Source organism: Apus apus, chromosome 23 (assembly GCF_020740795.1).
Source record: "Apus apus isolate bApuApu2 chromosome 23, bApuApu2.pri.cur, whole genome shotgun sequence".
Taxonomy (NCBI): Eukaryota; Metazoa; Chordata; class Aves; order Apodiformes; family Apodidae; genus Apus; species Apus apus.
In genome coordinates this window covers 4,559,450-4,577,665 of record NC_067304.1, presented here as the reverse complement: position 1 = coordinate 4,577,665, position 18,216 = coordinate 4,559,450, and the positions used below count along the sequence as shown (strand labels likewise).

The 18,216-nt window shown below is 52.9% G+C and overlaps 1 protein-coding gene across 2 annotated transcripts in view; it reads right to left on the bottom strand.

Moving 5' to 3' along the window:
- Positions 1 to 91: 91 nt before the first annotated feature.
- MFSD4A (major facilitator superfamily domain containing 4A) overlaps positions 92 to 18,216 on the bottom strand; it is a 28,008-nt gene continuing 9,883 nt past the window's right edge. For both annotated transcript variants that reach the window (XM_051639020.1, XM_051639021.1), the window contains 9 exons: positions 13,648 to 13,846; positions 13,273 to 13,512; positions 7,613 to 7,784; positions 5,872 to 5,987; positions 4,658 to 4,831; positions 3,183 to 3,330; positions 2,482 to 2,552; positions 2,220 to 2,340; positions 92 to 1,220 (listed from right to left, as the gene is read on the bottom strand). In XM_051639020.1, the coding sequence (XP_051494980.1) occupies positions 1,156 to 1,220; positions 2,220 to 2,340; positions 2,482 to 2,552; positions 3,183 to 3,330; positions 4,658 to 4,831; positions 5,872 to 5,987; positions 7,613 to 7,784; positions 13,273 to 13,512; positions 13,648 to 13,846 (1,306 nt within the window). In that variant the 3' untranslated portion in view covers positions 92 to 1,155. The remainder of the gene's footprint in view (positions 1,221 to 2,219; positions 2,341 to 2,481; positions 2,553 to 3,182; positions 3,331 to 4,657; positions 4,832 to 5,871; positions 5,988 to 7,612; positions 7,785 to 13,272; positions 13,513 to 13,647; positions 13,847 to 18,216) is intronic.

Below are 18,216 nucleotides of genomic sequence, written 5' to 3'. Positions count from 1 at the left end.
TAGTTAACAATTATGTTAATATTACAAGTATACTATGATAATTTATTACTTAGCTGATAGTCCTGGCCAGAAACAGCTGAAGTTACCCAAGTCCAGTCTAGCAATCAACCACCTTTAATTACTCACTGCTTTATATACACACATGTACATCCACGTACAGCAGTTACAGCAAAAAAAATCCATGTCCAATCACTCACTGAAGAAACAGCTGGTGTGGGGCTTTGCACTCTGCTAAAGCCAGTCCTTTCTTCAGAGCTTGTAACAGGCCATGAGTGGGTGTGAGTACCTTGCAGAAGGCACCTGTATCCTCAGTATTGCACAGATAAAGCAGCTGGGGACTGGCTCCCAAATACCTGTTTAAGCTTCAACTGGAAGCTAGAAATAAAACCACCCTCAAAAGAGACTGCAACTGGAGCAGCTAAACTAGTGACTTAAAGCAAAAAAACAAACCATCACGAGTCATTCTTGACTTCTCTTAAAAAAAATAATAAAGCTAATGATTTTAATAATCAAGAGGCCCAAGCATGCTGGAAAAGACACTGTCTCAGTGAACATGTCTGTGTAATATACAAGAATCAACTGTGCAAATATCAACAGGTCCTGCTACCACTGTGCACCTGGGGAGTTCCACCAGTTGTGCAGTTTATTCCCCCCCCCCCGTGGAAGTCTTCATGTAGGTGACAGATGCTCAAGTCAGTGTTGCACAAAACTTAATTCAAATCCAGGCTTGTGCTGCTCATTGTAGAGGCTTCTGCACCTCCCAGGCCAAAGGGACAATCTGTTGAGTTCAATGACTAGGCCAGGAGATCTCAGCCCTACCTCTGGAACAGAGAGAATCCCTTCCCACCCTCCATCCTGAATTGGTAAGAAAGTTCATTTGCAGGGGGGCTGTTCCCCTCAGCCCTGCCAAACCCCACAGCCTTTCACCACGGGGTCAGGCTGATGCTCATTCTTCTTTTTGGTAGCTGTGGCAGGGGCAGCTCGTGTTTAGCTCGATGCAGTGTGAGGATGTTTCCTTGATTCTGACTTACCCAGTCCCATGTGCTTTTGATTGCAGAGAACTTGCATGATTCAGTCTTTAAAAGTGAAATCATCCTTAATAGTAATGCTTAACTGTGTGTTCTTTATTGCTTGTCTAGAGCCTCGGCCACGTCCTCAGCGCTGGTACTGCCCAGTGTCCTCCATCACTGCTGGTTTGTCAGGGGAGACATCATCCAGATCTGCAAAACGGACATGAACTCTTCAATTGAAGGTACCGGGGGTGTTTGTGTGTGTTTGTGTACACATGCATACACACAAACAAACGTATAAAAATATACATAACAATTCCACTAGCTCTGGGAAATATCAAGGGCTATATGGGTCAAAGAACTCTGAGGTATTAAGGAGGGCTGAAAAGACTTTTTTTTTCCTTGTCCCATTAACTTTTGCAGGACCCAGTTTGGGAAGGTAACCATTTTGAATTGCCATCTCTATAGAGGTGTTAATAATTGCTGGGTTTTCCCTGCTTGCTGCAGGGGGGCTGGACTAGATGGCCTTTAAGGGTCCCTTCCAACCCAATGCATTCTGTGATTCCATTTGGAGGGAATATGCCCCAGCTCTCCCAGACATGGACATGGTTCTTCTATCCCCCCACCACACCTCCCAGTTTACTTCACTGGTCATGGAATAAAAAGGCCTCCATTTCCAGTAACCTGAATAATTTTTCTGCCCATCACACAGTGCTCCTCTTACAAAAGGTTCTTATAAAAGCAAATAGTGGCTGCAGCCTGAGGCAAACTGTAAGAGAAATCCTTTATCAGTGAGGCTCTTCTCAAGAGCCTGACAGCTGCCTTTGGATGGCAGACCCACTTATTCCCTGGATTTTAGCCAGGGAACAGTGTAGGGAAGCTCGTGCAGTCTGTACTTACTGCTGCTAGTCCTGCCATGGCACAGCAGGGCTCTCACAGCTACTGTCTTATGTGCTTTATCATTCCTCTGTGATTCACACACCATTCCTACTTTTCCCTTGCCTCTCCAGCAGAAAAAAACAAGCAAAGCCTGAGTTGTGGCTGCCAAGGCTTCGTGGGCAAGTCAAAGCAGGAAGAAGGGACGGGAAGCAGGAGTAAAATAAACATTTCCTTGCATTTTGCTGGAGTGCTGCAGCCTGGTTATGGAGTGGAGCATGTGCCACTCTTCCTCTCATGATGAAGCAGGGCTCAGAGCTGGTGCTTTCTTACCTGATGAGGGCTTAGGGTACATCCTGTGGAAAAACAAGAGGAAGGCGTAGAAGGTAAAGGCCAGGCCTCCAAAGATCATCCCGCAGACCAGGAAACTGTAGCTGCCCTGATCATGTATAATCTGCAAACGGAGGGGGAAAGGGAGCAGAGATGTCAGTGTAACCCTCCCACCTCATCAGCCCTCAGTGAGAGCCTCATTGCTGGGAGCTGCTGTGCTCTCCAGCAGCTCTGCACAGCCAGGACTGGGACTGCCTGCACTTACCGATCCCACCAGTAACTGTAGCACCATCTCTCCAATTCCAGCTCCAGTCACCAGCACGGTTGTGGCACAACCTGCAAAGGAACAGGGTGAGTGATGCTGGCAAGGAACAGGTGAAAGCACCAGCAGGATCAGCCTGTGGCTTCTTTAAACTGCTCTTCCATGATCAATCCGTACAAGCTTTACCAATACTTAATGTATGGTGCTATCTACTCTTGAGACTTGCCTCTTCCAACCTGTGGTGCTGCAGAAAGGTAAAAGTTCAAGCCAAAAAACCACCTCTGGTTCTGTCACTCATCTCTGTTGGCAGAGATGATGTTGCTTCTTCTTGGAAAGATGTTAATCCTTCCTTATCACTGCCCCAAAGACACAGCTTGGCAGGGACGTGTAAGCACTGGCCAAACTCAGGGATTTTCAGTTCATTGATAATCTGGGTGATGTTTCCAAAACCAGCTCCCTCTAAGTCTCTAGAGCAGACATTCCTCTCAGTGCCCAGGGCCCTAAAGCTGCAGGAAACCAAGAACCAGGCTGGATCCCTGCCTGGAGAAGTTATTAGTACAATGAAGCTGGGATTTGTGCAGTCTGGTTTTCTGACTACAAGCTTGAATAAACACTGTATTCCAAAGCAGGAGTGATGGTATCTGAGCCCTTGAACAATCCCTGGTTTTCCCAAGCCCACCAGAAGTGCCTGGATGGCAGCTCACCTTTGTACTGCAGGATGTCCTCAGTGTAGGCCAGCATGCTGGGGAAGGTGCTGCTGAGGAACAGCCCCAGGGATGCTGTCCCCACAAACAGGAACACGATGCTGTAGGAGAAAATCAGGAGCAGGAGGAAGGTGATCAGGACTCCAACCTGTGAACAACACACACAGAGTCACTAGGGAAGTAGATGCTGAGTTGCAATAGGCTCTAGATTTGTTTGGTTGTTTTTTAAGCAAATAATCTGGAAAATAAAATAAACTATACTGAAAAAACATTGTGGTCTCTAGAAAACTTAAGTAACCAAAGAAAATCCAAAGTACCAAAGAATTTGGTACTTTTTATAACAGGACTTCATGACCCAGCCTGGTAGTTAAGCCTCAACTTCATTAGGTAGAGACTCACAGTGGTGTTTAAAAAAAATACTTCTTCTCTGCAGCTTTAAATCCAACAGGACTGCTACTGCCATCGTGTCTCCATGTCTCAATAGAATCACAGAACCTTTCAGGTTGGACAAGCCCCTCGGGATCACTGAGTCCAACCATCATCCCTACTCTACAAAGTTCTCCCCTAACCCGTCTCCCACCAACACCACATCCAAACCATCCTTAAACACACCCAGGGCTGGTGACTCCACCACCTCCCAGGGCAGTTCCAGTGTCCAACCACTCTTGCTGTGAACATTTTTTTCCCTAATGTCCAGCCTGAACCTGCCCTGTTGCAGCTTGAAGCCCTTCCCTCTTGTTCCATCGCTAACTACCTGTGAGAAAAGACCAGCACCAACCTCTCTAAGTCTTCTTCATCGAGCCCATGGATCCCCTCGCTGTGTCTGCCCAGACAGAGGGGGCAGCTCCGGCTGGAGCAGCGAGCAGGGCAGAGGGACCCGAGCTGAGGGGCTTGGCCCCAGCAGAGGGAGCTCTGCAAAACCAGCACGAGCGACTTGTCCTGCCTCCATCAGGCCCTTATGGATCCTGAAGGCAGGGAATTCTAACTGCAGTTAATTGCTGAAATGACCCCACTGGTGCGTCTCATTTGGTTTCTTTGTTTGCTTGGTTTTTTTCTCTTTTGGTAAGAAGTGTGAACGAGAGCAGCTCCCTCCCTGCTGCCCGCACATCCTTAACATGCATCTTTCCTGCATTTCCTTAAAGGATTCCTTCAAGTGAATGTGCTTTATTAATCTAGGTGGTTTCTTTGACAGCTGCTGCAGTCTAAGGAGAGTTTACTGCACAATCTGCCTTCTCTGTCCCATGGCTAACACAGGCAGTACACTTCCCTGTAGCTGCCAGAGAAGACAGTCTGCAAAGTAAACAAAGTTAGAAGACACTTTACGAGGTGTTTTCACAGACCTAATGTTGGATTAGCTGAGGTGCAAGCTCAGAAAACCAGTGCAACCCAAGCTGCAAATCTCAGCTGCCCCTGCAGCCCCACACGCCACAGCCAGAGCAGACAGGGCCAAGGACACCACAGTGCCCCAGCCTTACCACGTTGATGAAGACCATGGTGGCTGGCTTCACTCGGTAGGACACGGGGATGGAGATGAGCCTGCCCAGGGTGATGAAGCCCCAGAAGAGGCTGGGCAGGTACCCGGCCACTTTGTGTCCCACGGAGAGCGGCTCTTCCACCGCGTAGCTGTAGATGAAGCCCGAGTATTCTCCCTGCAGGGCAAACAAACAGCTGCTCACATTGCTTGGGGGGGGCTGCCAGGCTTTGCAACTTCAACCTGGCCCTCAGATAGTCACTGTGATAGCACTGGAGAGCCCACCTATGGATTTGCTACCACACCTCCACCACCCTTGTTCCCAAGGGTTGGCAGCTGCAGACAGGCTCCCACCAAAAGCAGAGGGGCTTAAGGTCTCCTACAAGGGCAAGAGTTGCCAGCAATACCAGGTAAAACACATGCTGAGCTCCTAGCTGTAGAGATGCTCTCTTCCCTGGGGACTGCCTTGCCTTTTGGGATTGCATATACTCAAAACTTATCACATAAAGAACCTGGAGGTGATCATCCCTGAAGATGGAGGCTCTGGAAAGTTCCTAACAGCTGCTTTGTGTAACCCTGCTCATCTTTCAGGGCCCTGCTTCATGCCCTAGTAAGACTCAGCAGTGTTTTAGTGTGGGGGAAACTGAGACAAAACCGTTGAAAGAAACAGAACATCAACTTGCCAGCCCAGAGCAAACCTTCCTGGCCTGGACAGAAGGACATTACTACACATGGAGACCCCTGTGTGCCTGTGCTGGCCAGGGACACGCTGCCAGGCCACTACAGAGAGGTGGCACCATCCCCACATGTTCTTCTCTTGGCTTTTGTGGGCTCAGATGGGTCAAACAAAGAGCCACCATTTCTTAGGAAATAAACCAAAGCTGTTCTTGCCCCTTGGCTGAAATGAGAAGAGTCCTCCACTGCCCACAAGTAGACAACATCACAACTCTAGCTCTAAACTGGCCTGGTTAGCAGTAGCCACCTAGCTGTAACAACACAGAGCCTAGGAGAAGCCACAAAACCCTCCCAAGAAGCAGGGCACATACCAGCCTGACTGTGATTAGCTCTGAATGAGCTGCCTTGGGAACCAGCAGACCCTCAGGTCCAGCCCACTGCACTCAGAGGACTGTGCTGGGCCTGGGCTGCTCCAGGTGACTTAGGAGGAAGAAAAGCCATCAAGCTTTGCTCAGACAAGATCCCTCTATCAGCTGAACTCACCACAATCCCATCAGTCATGAAGAGAACAAGAGCCCCAGTGATGTGGACTGCGAAGTAGGTGTAAGAAGCCCCTCTGAAGTTTTTGCTTTGGCAGCAGCTAAATAAGTCATCATGACCTGGTGAAAAACAATGCAAAGCAAACTTAGCTGGAACGTCCCCCTGGGGCTGGGTGGGTGCCAGCCCAACGGGGATTTGTTTTGTGCTCAGCTGCAAGACAGAGATTCATAGAGGACGGTGACCAGGGTGGAGCACTGCTAACCCCTGCTGGCACAACTTCTTTCTGTACCTCCCTATACACTTTCAGAAGGAAGACAGATGTGCTTATGGGCTGCTGGCCACAGACTGGGCTCTCTGGGACACTGGCTGCTTCTCTTACAGTAGCTGCTTGTGCTCCTCTTCCCATTTAGGAGCAACACCTTGCTGGCCCCTTCTTACAGGCAATGGCAACAAGCCCCTTTGATGGCAGCACTCATGCTCTGAGCCCCTCAATCCTTGGTGCCACCACACAGCAGAGTCCTGCCCAGGACACCTCCCATCTCTCAGACAAATGATAACTAAACAAGCCAAACTCAGGAGAGAGGTGATAAACACACTGCTAGTGCTGCCTCCTCTGAACAGATGACTGGGAGCCACAGCCTGGCAAAGCTGGGGGTCAGGACCCCAGGAATTCCTGACTGTCCCATCCTTTTGCTCCAATCTGGGGCTGGTGTGAAGGTCACAGCACCTGGAGTCCTGTGCAGGTGAGACAGTTGCTCCTGCACAGCAAAGATGGAATTCTCACTACTTGCATGGGGAAGGAGGGATTTTGCCAGCACAGACATGTCTGTGCAGGATGGCAGCACAGCCTTCCTGCTTCTCTAAGGATAAATCTCAACTGTGTTTAAGAGGAAGATCGAGATCTGAAGAAAAGGAAGCTCCAGTGGGCTGTGTGAAAACAGGCAGTGGGGTTGAGGAAAGAAACACCAATGTTTCAGCTAAGGGAAATGCTACCAGCTGAGCACAACTGTCTCTGACACCAGAGAACCCACCCTGCTCGGGACACCTACAGCAGCACCTCACCACATCCCCACCTGCCTCTGCCTTGAATATTCCCCAAAATTTCCTTTTATTGTTCAGGTAAAGCCGCCTCTTCTGTAATAACACAAAACACTCCTCTGATAACCCTAAATTATTATTACTTCTGAGATTCTCTATTTAGCTGAAGAATTTCCTTCGATGTGTTTCTCTTGGGTAGCAAAGAACAATGTCACTATTGTCCCCAAAACAGGGTGTAGTCACAAGTTCAAGAGCAAACTATTGCTGGCATTTAACTTCCCCTCAACAAGGGCAGTGTCCTTATTGCTTTCAGATGTATGAAAATCAGAGTTCTGATTCTTAAACTGAGCAGTTGGCAGAGCCAGCTCAAAACCTGACCCAAAACCAGGAGGAGAAGAAGAGCCACAACTTTCACGTGTACTTAAACAACTTGGGAGCCCAGGTCTAATTTCAGGGCAGCCTGGAGTCCAAACAGCAGGATGCTAATCTCTGTTCAGGTCCCATCTAATTGGAGGGCAACTGAGCACCAAACTGGATTGTTTGGGTACTTCTTGATTACATTCATGTGTACATTTTGGAAAGTTTCCTCCTTCGCAGCAATGGATCTTGCTGGTTAAACTCAACAGAGGCCCTCAGAAATATGGCTTTTTCTCCCCCTGCTCCCCCCCTCGTTCCTCCAAACCCACCAGAGGTGCCCCCAGCTCACCTCCTGCTGCCTGTGGTCTCTGTATGGTGCTGGTGGAGAGATCCTCCTTCTCCGGGGGTCGCGTCTCCATCGCCAGCTCGTCGGCCGAGAGCAGGGGGTGGCTGGAGCTGGGGAAGCAGGGAACCATCCTCTCCTTGTAGAGCAGAAGAAACACTGCGATGGGGACAGGCAGCTGGGGAGGAGCAGAGAGGGGCAGGTAAGGACCACGAGCCTCACACAAAACACAGCCCCGTTCCCTGGGCACGAGGGCCTTCTAGGAAGCTGCTGCTCTTGGCACCTGCAGCTGATGTGCCTGAATTAACCTCCACGAGCAAGGAGAGAGGCTGAGAGCAGAGCAAGGAGCCACCAGGAAGGGTGGAGGTTGTTAGAACTAGTGGGGGGGGGGAAATAAAGAAAACATGTTAAAAGCCAAGAGTCCTAACCCAGAGCATGGCTGGGGCACCTCCTGCCAGTCCCTGTGGGATGCCAGGGCTGGGGAACACTCACCTAGGAGGGGGGACAGGGACACTGGAACAGAAAGCACCTAAATGCAAACCTGGTGAAGCACCAAAGCTGCCCTTCAGAACTGAAATGTTCTGCTCTCCCAGCATTTCCCCCCTTCTGCCCAAAGAAAGACAATAACGAAGCAGCTTTTCCCTGCAGAGAGAAGAACAGCTCGACTGGGAAACCTCCTGTGGCTGCAACTCTGGTGAGGGAAGAGCAAGCTCTGCCCCTCTCCAGCCATCAGCAGAGGCTGCTTGGCACCTGGTAAGTGGTTTCCAGGCCAACGGCCCCAGCTTCAAACAGCCCCGTGGTGCCACCTGGTGAGCAAGGATGCTCCAGACAAAGTCTTCCTGTCACAGCCACAGACCCCCCCTGCACCCAGGGACGCTGATCTCCCAGCACATCACAGTCCCACCAGCACCATTCCCTGCAGCCAGGGCTTTCCACCTGTGCCAACACCCACAGGGACTGTGGGCCTGGACATTTTAAGGGAGTGGAACATCTCCCTGATGAGGAAAGGCTGAGGGAGCTGGGTCTCTTGAGCTTGGAGGAGACTGAGGGGCGACCTCATCAACGTTTACAAATACATTAAGGGCAGTGTCAGGAGGACAGAGCCAGGCTTTGTTCAGTGGTGTCCAGTGACAGGACAAGGGGCAACGGGTGCAAACTGGAACACAGGAGGTTCCATGTGAATATCAGGAAGAACTTCTTTACTGTGAGAGTGACAGAGCCCTGGGACAGGCTGCCCAGAGAGGCTGTGGAGTCTCCTCACTGGAGACATTCAAACCCACCTGGACACGTTCCTGTGTGATGTGCTCTGGGTGCCCCTGCCCTGGCAAGGGGGTTGGGCTGGGTGGTCTTCCCAGGTCCCTTCCAACCCCTAAGATCCTGTGATTCCCACTGGATCCATCCCATGGCAGCCCCAGATGCCAGGCCCAACAGCACTGTCCCCCTCCCTGCCACGTGCCTGGGGACCAGCCTGCTCCTGCTCCTGCTCCCACCCACGGCTCCGAGCCCGGAGGGACTTGCTCTTCCTTGGGTTTTGTTGTTTGTTTTTTTTAAGAGAAAACAGAAGGGAGCAACTGAAGCCCAGTCTGCCCCAGCCCTCCCTCCTCCTCCCACCACAACCGAGTGGTGTTTATTCTGCAACAAACTGGGGGAGAAAGCCAGGAAATCCTAAGTGACAGCTGACTCTCCAGCCGCCAAGCGCTTGTTTTCTACATGTCTGTGAACAAGCACAGGCTCCAGCTCCAAATTTCCTGCTTTTTGTTGGCTCGTGGCATGATTTAAATGTATGGAGAATTCCCTCCACCCCACCCCACCCCCCGCCTCTCTTGTCTGAATTCGTTTAGGAGGACTTCATTGTTCTGGGAACAATGGGAATAGGAACAGTTAGTTCGGTCCCATGGAAGAAAAACGCGTTTGCTTGATAGTTCTAATCCTTCCGGAGGTCAGGAACTGTTTTGATTCTTCTAAATTGCAGATTTTGCAAAAAAAATACCCACGCAGAGGGCCTGGCCCTACAGATAGTGTCTCTGGGCACTTCCAGCCCTAAGGAGCACTTGGTGTCTATGTAGAAAGGGGCCTCAGCTCTGGACTCCCCCAACTCCCACTCAAACCACAGGCATGTCCCTGCTCCCTAGATCCCCACCTCCAAAGCACAAGGGTCCCTTTTGCTGTACCCAGACTGGATCACCCTGAGGCTGGCAGCACCTTGGGTGCTCTGACCCCACCAGCCCTATGAGCTGCTCGCCAGCCCTGGCCATTTCTGGTAGGAAATGCCCAAAAGCTGGAGACTCAGCCGTGGCCAAACACCCATGGCCCTCACCCATGGGCAGCCACAGCCTCAAGGAAAGGTCAGGAGAAGCAAAGGATCAAGCTCAAGAAAAAGCAGGTTCTCGGGGCTCCAACCTGAGGCAGCCCTGTCTCCTGCAACACTGGCTGGCTCATTGCCTTGGGGACAGTCACCTGTGGCCACCTGGCCCACAGGAAGGGCTGGCCATAAACCCAGGGTGTGCAGAGGGGCTGGAGCAGCCACGACAGCAGCTCCAGTTATCAGAGGGGCAGATGGGGAGGAGCAAACAGAGCCAGACACCAGGGCCCTGCCAGGGCACTTTTCACTGAGCAAAGGGGCAAATCCATCCCAGAGGAGCAGCCTACCCCAGCCACAGGACAAGTTGAGGACTGTCCCACATGAGCACAGGGCTGCTGGGTGGGTGCTGAGCCCCTGTCCCCATCCCCAGAGAGCTGGGATGGGAAAGATGAGCCTTGCAGCCCCCCTGGCCCAGGACACTTGCCAAGGCTCCCAGGGGCAGGATCTTGCTGCTCAGCTCCTACAGCAGCTTCAGTTCTCTTGGGGCTGACATGAGCTGCTGGGCACCAGGCAAAGGGCTGTCAGAGCCTTCCCACCCTGCAGGGAGCCCAGACAGCGAGAACCAGAGAGGAGACACAGCCCCCAAAATGAGGACACTGCTCCTCAAAGCCCTGCAGGGTTGATGATGCCCCACAACAACCCAACCACACCCAGCTGGCCACCTCCAGCCCCCACCTCCGAGCAGCCCTCCCTCTGGAGCCAGCAGTGATTTGGGATAACCATTTGCTCCTGGGATTTCTTCCCAGGGCAGCTCTGCTTTTCTTTGTTTCCTAAGGAGGAGACTGAGCACCTGAGCACCCTGCTGGGAGCTGGCAGGGGCTGCAGGGCTAAGGGGGCAGCCAGAGCCCCACCACTGGTGCTCCAGCTCCACTCACCAAATCCCTGGGAATGTTCCCCTCCCCTTGGCAGCTTTAAACCGTTATTATAAACTCAACAACTTGCTGCATCACACCACCCAGCAGGGGTATGATCCAGGCTCCTTCCCTCCAGTTTCTATTTCAGTCTCTCCCCCCAGGAGCACGGGACCATTCCCTGCTATTGTATCCCTGCAACCTAAGCACAATGGAGTGTCCCACACTTCCCCTGGGAAACCACCTTCCGGACAAACACATCCCTCTCAGAGGAACATTTTCCTCATTTCCAGCCCCTCGGAATGGGCTGGATGATGAAATTTCCGTTCTGTGGGAAACTGATTTTTAAAATATGTTTTTTTTGTTCCAAATCCAGATTAAAAAAGCCAAATTTTTCTTTCAGAATGAAGAATTTTGGCCAGGAGTCAGCCAAGCACTTCATTTTGATAATGCTGAACCACTTCATTTTACTAAATCAAAGATGTTTTGCTTCAATAACATGGACACAACTGTTCTGTCAGCTTTACACATGGCAGTTATGCCAAAGTCAAATTGAGACATTTCCACTTTAAACAAAGCAAGAAATGGAAATTAATAATTTCAGCTTGTCAGAAAACTGGGATGGAAATGTGGTTTTGACCATTTTATAACAAAGTTGCTGGTCCTGGTTTCCATTTCTGGAGCTTACTCCTTTCATCCACTTCCCTGGGGTTTTAAATACCAATTATCATCATTTTCCTCTGCCATTTACACCTTAAAGAAGGGTCAGCAGTTTTGGAGCTGAGCTGCTCCCAGTCTCTCCAGTCAGGGGGTTATTTAGTTTGAACAAGGAATCAAGTCAGCTCAGTGAGGCTTTGGGAAAGACAATAACAGCTCAGCTTTGGCAAGGGCACACACTCCAGAGATGTCCAACTCACCACTCCTCTTATATTTATTACCTAATCCTCATCACAAAACCCATCAGGCTCCCTGCAGTATTCCTGGGACTCCCTGCAGTATTCCTGGGGATCCCACACAGCACGTGCAAAACACCCACACCTGCAAACAGCCCTTGGGTGTGCAGTGATGCACCAGCCCAGCTCACAACCTGCTATGGACACGGTGGGACCAGCTGAGGGTCCCATCCTGCTCCCAAAATGTCCATGAGACACCACCAGGAACAGAGAGGGGTCTGACAATCACCCTCCCACCAGTGCTCCAGATCACCAGACACGTCGCGGTGTTCAAGGCAGATATTAAAATGTTGCCTTCAGAATTAAATTAGTTTTCTCAAGATTGACTGGCAAAATAGATAACACTCTGGCGTAATTAAAAGCACATTTCCCACGGCATACGCCGAAGTCAGAGGTAATTAAGCTGGCTTCTCCTCCTGGGCAGAGAGCATCCTTTCTGGTAGCTCAGCAGAGCAGCTCGTTGCAGCCCCTGCCCCAGGAGCTCGGGTGCTGCTCTGCCCCTCACCCCAGCGACCTGCCTGCCTGGGCCCAGCAAAAGCCCCTGCACTGGGCACTGCTGGAGTCCTGGACAAATGGGAATTCCAAGAGCACTCTAAAGACCTAGTGCAGATGGAGTGGAGGGAGGTCAGGGGCTGCTCCTCAGGCTGGGACAGGGAGAAGGAGCACCAGGAATCCTTATGCAACCACAGGCTCCTCTGCTCTCACTCCAGAGCTACTTGGACAATTACACACCCGCTCCCAGGGCTGGTGCCACCAGGGAGATGACAGCAGCAGCTTATCTAGCTCTGCTGCAGAGGGCTGGGGACAGGCATGGGGACAGCCACAGCCCAGGGAGGCTGGGCAAGGGACCAGCTGTATTTAACCCTGCTGGGATTCAGGTATTAATTGGGGGCATAAGGAATTGGGCCATGTTTCAAAGGGAGAGCCTGCAGGCAAGAGCTTCTTGCTGGAGACCAGCTCTGGGATTCAGCAGGGCAGAGAAAGAGGATGGGAACTAAACCCCAGCCCTCTCACAAAGGAGGGGCTTTTACATCTGCTGCAAATCTCCAGGGAAACACAGTGAATAGGCAGAGACTCCTGATCAAGCTTCCATTCCCAGACTGACCACGGAGGAAGACCCTCTGGCTCTGAGTGCAGTTCTACATAGGTATAATTACAGGTTATATAGAGGTGTAGCTCCTGCCCAGGGGGACGCTGGAGGTACAACCTGCTTCCCCAGAGGTCAGAGAAATCCCACAGGACGGTACATCAGCCCTGTCACATCTGACTATGCAGCAGCCACTGGCCCAGCTCCAGAGTCCTGCCCTCCTGCCCAAGGTGCCAGCTGAAAACTGGGCATTTGGGGGAAAAAAAAAAATAAAAATGAACCTCCACAGCCACCCTCAGGCCTCCTTCCATGGCTGGGACCACCCAACAGGCACCAACACCCCCCTCAAACCACCCGCCAAGCTGAGAAGCAGGGGTGTCCCCAGCTTGGGCCACCCCAGCTGCAGCACTTACGTTGATGAGGGCCATGATCCAGAAGGCGTAGGAGACACGTGTGACCACCATGCCTTTCATGGGCAGGTCGTAGTGGGACAGGTTGCCCGGATGGTGCGGGACCAGGGACTTGCGGATGTGGGGGAGGTTGCTGGAGGCGTTGGCCGTGGAGTTTGAGAGGATGCAGTTGGTGTCTGAGAGGAAGGGGTCAGCTATCAGTGGGCTGAGCAGTGCCCCAAAGCCCACGAAGAAATGAAGGGCCTGCAAGAGATTGAGGTGGGCAAGTGGAGCAACGGTGTGTGCTGCTCTCCTCTGCAGGGAGGCTGGCCAGAACATTCACTCCTCTTCCTCGGAGGAGGAAGCACAGCCAGAGGGGAGTTGTGGCTCCATGCTCACCTGCAGGAAGATGGCTGAGTCCTTCTGGTAGATCTTCACCAGCTGCATGTTGGAGATGGTGTCGATGCAACCCATGGCCAGTCCTGCCACAGCCATGACCACAGCCAGGACCACCACATTGTGGCACAGGGGGATGATGGCAAAGACCAAGGAGATGGCCAGTGATGAGGCAAAGAGTGCAAACAAGGACTGAGACAACCTGAGCCAGGGAAAGAGAAAAGACAGGATGGAATTACTGCCACAAGAACAGTTTTCAGCCTCAGCTCAGTCGGTGGTGCAGGCATTAGCAGGAGATGCACCCACAGGCTGTAGCTCCAACTAATGCAGCTCCAGCACATGCTCTTCTGAGAAGACAAGGGAGAGGCTCCACACCCAGCACCCCCATAGCTCCACACCCAGCACCCCCATAGCTCCACACCACAGCCAGCCTAGGGCACTGCCAGCTCCTGTGGGATGCTTCAAAGAGGCACATCTTCCACCCAGCTTTCATGGAGAAGAGTAACCACCGCTTCAGCCCCCTGTTCTGCACATTTCAAGGCAGAATAGAGCCCGAGAACCTTCCCTTGTTAACTGGAGAGATCTGGGAATGGAAAGGGACACGGGTAGAGGCTGGTGAGGCCACGTCACGACTTCCGAGCAGCTCCAGGACACTTCTGGTGCAGGGCTGTGTCACAGGAGCAGGCACCAGAGCTGCTGGGCAATCAGTCCCAGCTGCCAACATCCGTCTCCCCCCGGTCCTGCCTGCTCATGCTGCGCTGCCTCCCCAGGGACCCCCCCGGGAGCCGCTGCGGGTCCTTCCCCGCGCTTTGCTCCCGCAGCACCGGCCCTGCCCGCAGCTCCCGGGGCGGGATGCAGCGCTGCTGCCCCTGCCCAAGCCAGGCGGTCCCTCGGAGAAGCCCGAGGGGTTTCTGCGGTGGAGGCATCGCTGGCGCATCCCTGGAGTCTGGCAGCGGTGCGGGCAGGGGCGGTGCGGGCAGGGGCGGTGCGGGCAGGGGCGGTGCGGGCAGGGGCAGCTCCTGCCGCTGAGAGCCGGGCACCCGGCAGCCCGGGCTGGCACCGCTCTGCTCCGGAGCTGCCAGCTGGAAAAGCAGGAAGGAAGGAAGGAAACGAGGACCAGACAGCGAAGCGCTAGAACCAGCAGAAAGACGGGAGCGTAAAGTCCCAGCAGAGGGTAACGCAGCTCAGGCGCGTCCCCTCCCCACCCTGGACTCCCCAGCCCTGTTGCAATGGCCAGTGTCTCGCTGTAATGAGCTGCTAATTGGGATCTGCTGCTGGGGTGTGGGGCACAGCCCTCTGCCCCAAGGAGCACGGGTACGTCCCTGGCACAGACACGCAACCCGGCAGCAGAACGCGCCGCGGGCTCTCAGCAGCCCGTGCTCCGCAGGGAGGAGAAGGAGGCAGCAGAGGCTGGAGCTGCAGCAGAGCCTGTGCCTGCCGGGCACCTCCCTGCCAACCCGGAGTGCTCGTCCAGAACGGCCCAGCCCTGGGCATGTCACTGCGTTTTGGCGTGGCCTGGTTCATCTGCAAACCCAGAGTGATGTGGCCTTCCCCGTCCTGCTCCTGCTCCCCTGCCTCCAGCAGCACCGGAGAGAAACGGGCCAAGGACACGTCTCCTTAATTCTCCTGCCCAGTGGCACAAACCTGGCTGTACCAGCACCTCGGGGCGCTCCCATCTCCCAGCACAGTCCCTCCCATCTCCCAGCACAGTCCCTCCCATCTCCCAGCACAGTCCCTCCCGCCCATCAGCCAGACCACACTGGAGGAGCCAATGTTTTGCAAAGCCATAACTCCTGATGTTCCTCTGACAGCAAAGAGGGAGCCAGCGTGGGATTTCTGGGGGAGGGAGCAAAGCTAAGTGAGATGTGCGCAGTCACGGCAGGGAAAACCACCAGCAAATGAGAGAGAAGCAGCTTCGAGCTTGGAGAGACCAGGCAGCACTCTCCAGGGTACAGCAGGAGTGAGAGGCAGAGGCACCAGTAGTAGCTGGGAAATCCAAGGCTGGCAGCAGTGGGGAAATGCAGACCAAGACATCCCAGAAATGCCTCTTCTCTTCTGCAGCCCTAGCAAAGCAACCACAGCACCATTCATGCTTGGCTGGGGAGCATGTTCATTGCTAGAGAGTTAAATATTAATTGCAGATGATGCCATGACCTTAAAAAGCATGAAGAAGATCACCTCGGGTTTTGCCAATGAGCAAAAGTTCCTGCCTCCAGCCCTAAGGTGTTAATCACACAGGAATTTGCATTTCCCTGCAAACCCCAGCAGCCCACAGCCCAGAGCAGCCCTGCTGCCCCCTTCCCTGCCTCTGGCATCAGGAGGGACCAAGAAATTGCTGATTCCCACACCAGATCCCCAGGATGTAGTCAAAGAACAACCTGCTTGGGGGTTTTTTTAGAAACAACGTCTTAGAAAGCCTCCTTCAGTGAGGTACCCCATGTCTTTCAGAGGGGGTCCCGACGATGGGAAACCTGTAGTCACAGCCAGCAAAGCTTCCTCTCTTCTTCCCACCCAGTGTATATAACCCCCACTTCAACGTTCCTGTTGCAGCCACACTCTTCAACTTCAAGGATTTTTCCCCACCCCAGGGAGCATTTTCCAAGTCCCCCACATGAAGAAGAAAAATTATAATCAGGCTGATTCAGGCTTCCTAAGCTGCTAATTAGAAAATCCAAGCACTAAGGGGACAAGGTGGGGACATGGAGGAAGCAGCATGGATCATCCCACACCTGCCTTCAGGCATCCTTGTCATCTGCAGGAAGCACCAGCCAGGCTTGGGGAGCACTGCCCTCTCCCAGGGTGCTCATGCTCAAGTCACTGTGCTCTCTGCTCTCAGCAACAAAAGGCTTTAGTTTCATTTGTGGTGCAAAGTGTCCTCTGCACCAGCCCCATGCTTGAACAGAAACCTTCAGAAGATGGGGGTGTGAAGGGCAGGGAGAGAACAGGGTCACCCACACTCAACTGAGGTGCTGTGACATTCACGTGTGCCCAGGGCTAAAGGTAAAAGAAGGGTCCCATCTCACCAGCCCCCCAGGCCCTGGTGTGCTCATTGCTTCAAGCAGAGCCTGCTCAGGGCTCCAACACAGCCACAGACCTACCAGCCCCCTCCTCTCCTCTGCCAACACCAGTGGGACTAGTTCAGTGCTGACCCAAGCACTGGGAGCAAAATCAGAGAACACAGAAGGACAGAAAAATGCAATTTCTGAATGAAAAATAATTTTTAAAAAAGCAAACTGCGACACAGGCTCAGTTACTCTGGTGCTTCTGTCACAAACGCGTGTGGCACAGCAGCACAGACAGGGCATGACCCAAACTTCACAGCACAAGCTTAAAATCCAGCAAAATGGGAAAGGAAAAGAGGAAGACAAGGGGCACAGGGGAGAGCAGCAACAGATGCAGGTGCACAGAGCACACCCCTGGAGCTTGCAGTGCCAGGTGCTCAGGGGTGGATTTAGGGAAGACCTCACCACCTACTTGGGTTTCTGAGTCCAGGCAGGGCCTCAAGTCCTCTCAGTATTCCCACCCCAACACTGGCCTTGCAGTCTCACATCACATCAGGCACCTCAGAGAATCCAATCCAAGCAATACCAGGAAAGAAGAGTCCTCAGTGTGCTCCACACACAGGGCTCCTTGCAGAGGCCATCACCTGCTCTCAGGGCTGCCTTTGCTTGAGGGGCCTCTACCAACACCCCAGCAGCTCTGGGGCTTGAGCCAGGACCACACACCTCACCTAAACCCCAGCCCCTGCAAACACCCTGTAAAAACCTGCGGTGCTCCAAAGCAGAGCTTGAAATTACAACCCAGCAAACCCCAAGCACGCGTTACCAGGGAGCAGCAGCCTGTGGTGAACCTGAGCACGAGCTCAAACACTGCCCCACGGAGCTGCTGCTCTTCCCACAGCTCCAGCTCCATTTCTCCCAACAAGCCGGGAAGGGGCCGCGCAGCGGAACCGGCTCCAGCCGCGCCTGCATCGCTGGGGAAAACTCCCCCTGGCAAACTTTCCTCTTCCTTGGAATCTTGCACCAGAGGGAATTCTGCAGCTAGTTGTGGCAGGCTGGCACTGAGCTAGAGGAAGGGACAGATGCCACCATTATGCTGAGTCCTCCCAGTGCTCCAGGACTCCAGCTGGGCCGAGAGAGTGGAGACAACAACCCAGCCTTCAGCAGCTTCCCCGGGAAGAGGAACCAAACCATTATTCAGGTCCCACCACCCACTTCTGCTGCAGACTCCAGTAACAACACTGCTTTGACTCACAAATCCATCATTCAGAGCAGACAGCTCAAACCAATATGCATTTTAATCAAAAACAATCAACAAAGTGTTATTTTCCTCAGGCATTAGAAATCCAGCACAGTGGGCAGCCAGACCTTGGCTCAGCTGGGTTGCAGGCAGGCGACGCTTTGGGACCCTCTACCAGCAGCTATCCCTCCTCTAACTGGAAAAGACAGCCTGCCTAGTGCTCCTACCTGCCCAGCACCAGCATAATTTCATTTATAAACCCACACCATGGCCCAGAAGTAGAATCTTTAGCAGGACAGCTCCATCTGTCCATCTCTGAAAGGAGTTCTCATA